The sequence below is a fragment of the Pipistrellus hanaki genome (assembly GCF_964339955.1).
Source record: "Pipistrellus hanaki genome assembly, chromosome: 2".
Taxonomy (NCBI): Eukaryota; Metazoa; Chordata; class Mammalia; order Chiroptera; family Vespertilionidae; genus Pipistrellus; species Pipistrellus hanaki.
In genome coordinates this window covers 134,908,435-134,914,434 of record NC_140504.1, presented here as the reverse complement: position 1 = coordinate 134,914,434, position 6,000 = coordinate 134,908,435, and the positions used below count along the sequence as shown (strand labels likewise).

General features: G+C 44.1%; 1 protein-coding gene across 4 annotated transcripts in view; it reads left to right on the top strand.

Moving 5' to 3' along the window:
- Window positions 1-333: 333 nt before the first annotated feature.
- The window catches only part of CDC7 (cell division cycle 7), a 28,147-nt gene continuing 22,480 nt past the window's right edge, over window positions 334-6,000 (top strand). For 2 of the 4 annotated variants that reach the window (XM_084873427.1, XM_084873428.1), the window contains exons 1-2: window positions 351-476; window positions 1,529-1,694. In XM_084873427.1, the coding sequence (XP_084729553.1) occupies window positions 1,592-1,694 (103 nt within the window). In that variant the 5' untranslated portion in view covers window positions 351-476; window positions 1,529-1,591. Of the gene's footprint in view, window positions 477-655; window positions 920-1,528; window positions 1,695-6,000 lie in introns of those variants that run through there. The other 2 variants (XM_084873425.1, XM_084873426.1) reach the window with 2 other exon arrangements.

The following is a 6,000-nucleotide window of genomic DNA, read 5'->3' as shown; positions in this document are numbered from 1 at the left end:
GTTGTTGTTGTTCTTGTTTGTTTTTTAACGGAGTAGGGTAGTCAACAAAAAGAAGCAAAAGCAGGGAGTCAAAATGAGTCTTGTGTGTAATGCCCAATTGTGATATAATAGCACTCCAGAATCTGAGATTTTTTTTCTGCCCCTGAATTAGCTTCTTCCCTAAAAATTGTGTAGGATACTTATCGTTACGGCTCACTCTATGTTTTTATTAAAGGTTTATTCCCGGGTTTTATTTCCGTAACTGCCTAAGGCCAGCCACTGCCAGGGGCAGTAACCCAGCCCCTTCGCGCAGGCGCCCGGGAGCAGAACCCGCGGCGCGCGCGGGGCTTCGCCGCGCATGCGCTGCTAGGAGCGCTGAGGAGCACCCGGGCGGGAAGTGCTGCGCAGGCGCGTCAGGCTGAGGCGCTAGGAGGTGCGCTTTTGGAGCCGGCGACCCAGGCGTCTGGGGCGCCACCGAAGTCGCATTCCCTTAAACTGTGAGTTTTCCAACGGTTTGTTCCGTGGCGCGGGATTGTGAAGGATCAGGAACGAGTTTCGGGTGGTGACTTCAGTCTGGTCGCAGCAGCTGTTCTCCCCGCCCCGCCCCGGGATCCCGCCGGCCCGCGGCGGGAAGCCGTGCTGCGCCTGCGCACGGAGCCTCCCGTGCGGCGTCGGGTCAGAGGGAGGACGGTCCTTCCCCGCGGGGCTCGCGGTCCGCGCCCCCAGCGGGACCCATTCATTCCCTCTCCCTGGCTCCTCCGGGCGCTCGTGCCCGGGGTGGTGTGTCAGTTCTCCACCAGCTTGCCTGGGGCCTCGGCCGAGCTTCCTGGCACTCCCTTTCCGTAGTGGAACCATTTCCTCTTGTCCCCTTCGGTCCAACCGCTGCCCCGACGGGAGCCTCCCCCACCCCCTGCGCCCGGTGTAAGGTCCCAGCTGAGAGGTTAGCGACGCAGAAGCAAGACACGGAATCCAGGCGATTAAAAGGGGGGAGGTTTTAATCTGCGCTCCCTCCCGGGCGGAGCTCGCTGGTCCAGGGAAGTTCGCGCCAAAAAGCGGCTTAGATACTTCTTTTATAGAGCTGTTTGGGGAGGGGAGGGCGGAGGGCATGAGAGGTGTGTGTTCCTGCCTCGGGCCAGGGGTCTAGGAAGGCCCTAGGAAGGCGCCAGCTAGCCAGCTGTCTGTCACCATCCACCTTGCAGATGCTTGCATCTGCTCTGGGCTTCCCCCCTGCCTCGACCTAACACCCGGGATCCCGGAGCCGGGCCTGGGGGGCCCTGGCAAGCGCCCTCAGCTGAGCCCACCACCCGGAGGCTCTCCCGGCTAGAGACGCCCCCTGCCCATATTTCTGGAAAGGAAAAGGGAAGCAAACAGAACCTTACCAATGGCCCACAGTTTTCTTCCTTCCTTCCGGGATGTTAACACATGATTTTTATTTATTTATTTATTTATTTATTTATTTATTTACATGTTTGCCCCTTTGTCATTTTTCAGTGCTTGGTTCAGCGAGTAATTTAAACTTCTGCCTTCTCTGGTGTTCTAATTTTCACAGCTGCTTGGCTCCCTCGGTGGACATGACCCCTTAGCTGGCATTTTGCATCCCAGATGTGTCGTGATGGAGATTCAGGTGGACGAACCTATGGCTTTTTCTCCCCGGCATGACCGGTTACAGGTGGATGGCTCTTTAAAAGGCTATGAGCAGAATTTTAAACTATCAGGTATGTGTGTCATTTTAAAGATGTACAGGCAACCGTTCTGTATAATTTCAAATATTAAAAAACACACACACACACAACTTCTTGAATCTTAAGGTGAGTTTATGTATAAATAAGAGCATTTTTTTACACATCAATTAGGTTTTCTAAGATATAGATTTGGGACTGAATTGCATTTTAGAAGGAGAGTGTAGTCCATCAGTGTCACTTTGCAGATGAAGTTGCTTCTAAATATTAGTGATTGTCTAAGAACATAAAGCTTGTTGATACCCAAACTAGAAGTTCTCTTCTCCTAGGCCTGTGATTTTGACAGAAAAATATTGATTTGTTCTTTCGGTTGTGCATTCATTGGTTGCTTCTTTTACGTGCCCTGACTAGAGATAGAATCTGCAACCTTGGCCTATTGGGAGGACACTCTAATCAACTGAGCCACCTGCCAGGCCTGACATCACATGCTGTTCATTTCTGACCGAAACTGAACTCCCCTGTCAACATTTGTACCCTTCCTGATGTCCCTGTTTGTGGTGATAAAAGCCACCATTATCCCACATGTTTATGTTAAAACTTTAGAGTTCTCTTCAACTTAGGCTTTATATTTGCTTCTCATATCCAACTTTATTTTACTTTTTTTTGTTGTTTTGTTAATCCTCACCCGAGGATATTTTTCCATTGATTTTTAGGGAGAGTGGGAGAGAGAGGGAAAGACAGAGAAAAACACCCACGTGAGAGAGAGACATCGATTGGTTGCCTCCTGCATGTGCCCTGACCAGCGCCTGGCAAGGGAGGAGCCTGCAACCGAGATACGTGCCCTTGACCGGAATTAAACTTAGGACCCTTTGGTCTGTATCCTGAAGCTCTGTCTGCTGAGCAAAACTGGCTAGGGCATATTTTACTTTTTTTTAAAGATTTTTTTTTTTTTTTTAATTTATTTCAGAGAGGAAGGGGTGAGGGATAGAGAGGTAGAAACATCAATGATGAGGGAGAATCATTGATCAGCTACCTCCTGCATTGTCCCCACTGGGGATCGAGTCCACAACCTGGGCATGTGCCCTGACCAGGAATTGAACTCTGACCTCTTGGTTCATAGGTCGATGGTCAACCACTGAGTCTTGCTGGCTGGGCTTATCTTTTTAAAAAAAATGTATGATATAACATATGGTATACATTAGGCAGAATGGATGTAAAAAATATGAGCAGAATTTTAAACTACCATGTTCTAGCATTATGTTCAGGTGAAAGCTACTCTTTTAATATTCTTCTGGAAATCTGGGAAATAAAAAGTAGGGTGAATTTTATTCTAAATTTTTAAAGTTTTGTGGCTTTTATGTAACAGAACATTGAACATTATAAACAGTGCCTTTGGTAATTTATAGGACATATTGAAATGTTTTTCATATGGTTCTTTTTTTATAACCCTGAATAAAAGCTAAGGTTATATCAAATATATAACTTCAGTAAGGAAAGTAAAGCTGATGGGTTCCACACACATAACTGTCTCATGACTCAGTGTACACCCTATATTAGGAGCTGTATGAGATATTGCCTTCAAGGAGCTCATAGTATAATTGAAGAGGCAAAATGCAGAGTGCTAAACTACAAGAAAAATAATACAGTAATTGCATTACTGTGTTATGTGTCCGATGACACGAGGGGAAAACTGGACCCTGAAAAACAGATAATTGCAACAGAATGGAAAAGAAGAGGGACAGCATCCATGAAAATGGGTGAAAGCGGCATTGTAAGATTATCTTAGTAGCAGTGTATTAGATGCACTGGAGGATAGAAAAAAGTAAAAGGCAATTTAGGTGAGAAACATTGTCATAATCCAAGAGCATTCCTGGCAGAGGAAACAGCAAACTGGAAGACCCTCAGAGGGGAGTGTGCCTGGTTTTTAGGAACAGCAGGGAGGTTATTTGGACAGGAAGTGGGAAGGTGATGCAAGTGAAGTGTGAGAGGAGGCAGTTCTCTGGGTTTTATGTGGAGCAACTATAGGCCAACAAGTGTGAAAGCAGGGAGCACAGTTAAGGAGGCTGTTGTTGTATTAAAGCCAACTTGGATATATTATGAGGCAGAAAAAACAGAAGCCGAGACTTCGTTATAAATATGGACATTTAAATAACTTTTTATATATATAATTATATATAACAAGGTCTCTACCTTTACTAGTATTTTCTAGCATGATATGAATGTTCCCTTCTGCTGCCTGCTCTCATCCCCTTCAGAATTTGAGGATTTTGCATTCACTTTGGTTGTCAGGGAGTTTTATTATTGTTTGAAAATGTCAAATTGTTCTGTTGTGACAGGAAATCTTAATATAAACATATTTAGAGTTTTGTAATGGTAGGTAAGTCATAGTGAGTAGTGATATGGAAGTACATTAAGCTTACATAGTCATTCACATGGCTTATGCATTACAGTGTTTTCTTATTACATCTACTAGATGCACGAAGATTCGTGTAAGAATAGGCCTTCCTTTCCCTGACTACGTCACCAGCTTCCCTCTGGCACCTGGGACCCAGGCCTTCACTCTGGCCGCCACCTTCCGCCTTCACTCCAGCTGGAGTCGCCTTCTGCCTTTGCTCTGGCCCTGCCTCCCTCCTTTAGCTCCCTCCACTCCCTCCCATCCCCCCTGCCCAGGATTTCCTTCCTGGTAATTTCTATTAGTTGACCAGTATCTCTACTACTTATTGCCAGAGCATGCTTATGCAAAGGGAAATTCCAAAATGAACTAATGGGAAGCCATAGACTATAATAGCTGGAGAGTAAAGTTCATCTAATCCAAAGCCTTTGTTTTACAGGTTAAGAATTGAGCACTGTGTGATTTAATGATACGAGTGAAATCCAGATCTTTAGATTCCAGGCTTGCTTCTCTATCAGCACTGTCCAATAGGACTTTCTGTGATAATGGAAGTGTTTCTGTGTTGTCACATGTGGTTAGTATAACTGAGGAAATTAATTTTTAATTTTATTAAGTTAATTTAAATGTGAATAGACACATGAAACTACCTAGTGGATAGTAGCAACTCTGTTATTCTACTACAAAGCTTTTGGTATAATCAATCATGTACACAATAACAAAACATGCACAAAAACACTTCAATACATTTAATAATAAAAATACTACAAACAAGGTTTCTAAAACATTTCATCATATCTAGACATTGTTGAGTGTAAGATTTTATGCACTACTCAAATGCTGGCAGTTATACTATGTATGACACAACACTTTATTATAACCTAGAATTTTTTCTTTTATACATAGTTTTTTCAGACCTAATAAGACAAATCTTTGTATATCTCTGGTATGTACTTAAAAAGGAAAATAAACTTTTCAGTATATTTTGATTGATATCAGAGAGGAGGGGAGAGGGAGAGAGAGAGAGAAACATTAATGCTGAGATAATCATTGATCCATTGCTTCCTGCATGCCTCTCACTGGGGATTGAGCCCACAACCTGGGCATATGTCCTGACCGGGAATCGAACCGTGACTTCCTGGTTCAAGGATCTGTGCTCAATCATTGAGCCACACTAGTCGGGCAGGAAAATAAACTTTTCAGACCTGTTTCTTGTGAGTCACTTTTTGTACACAGAGTTATTGAATGCCCTATTTTCCCCCTCACCATATTCTCTACATATCACTAATGTAAATTTCTTTATGATGAATCCTTTTGTTTTTTTAAGCCATTGTTAATGGGCCCTTAAAAGGAGCCCAATTAGCCGAAACCGGTTTGGCTCAGTGGAAGTGCGTTGGTCTGGAGACTGACAGGTCCTGGGTTTGATTCCGGTCAAGGGCATGTACCTTGGTTGAGGGTGTGCAAGAGGCAGCTGATCGATGTTTCTAGCTTTCTATCTCTCTCCCTTCCTCCCTGTAAAAAATCAATAAAATATATTTAAAAAAAAGAAAAAAAAAAGAGGAGCCCAATTATTTGGAGCTTGCCTACATTTGCTTTCTTCTTCACCACTTTTGCTGCTCCTCCTTGCCTCCATTTGGCACGTATGGGTTAAATATGAATGCTGTACTATCAAGTTGAAAGGCACATGGTGCCTTTCCTGTGACACGAATTTGAAGCTGGAAAGATTCTTATGGACTGCGGCAAACAAGACTTAGAAAGCCTGTTCTTCCCACCTGGGCCTTGCTTTTGGTTTCTAGAGTGAAGTGGTAGCTGGTGGTGAGGTAGCTGCTTCTGTCTGGTTTCATTCTTTTGTAACTTGTAAACTTTTTTGTTTTGTTTGTTTTTACAGCTACCTCTGAATGGCCCTAATGATGGTAATAACTCATTCATTGAACAACCATGCCAGGCACTGTA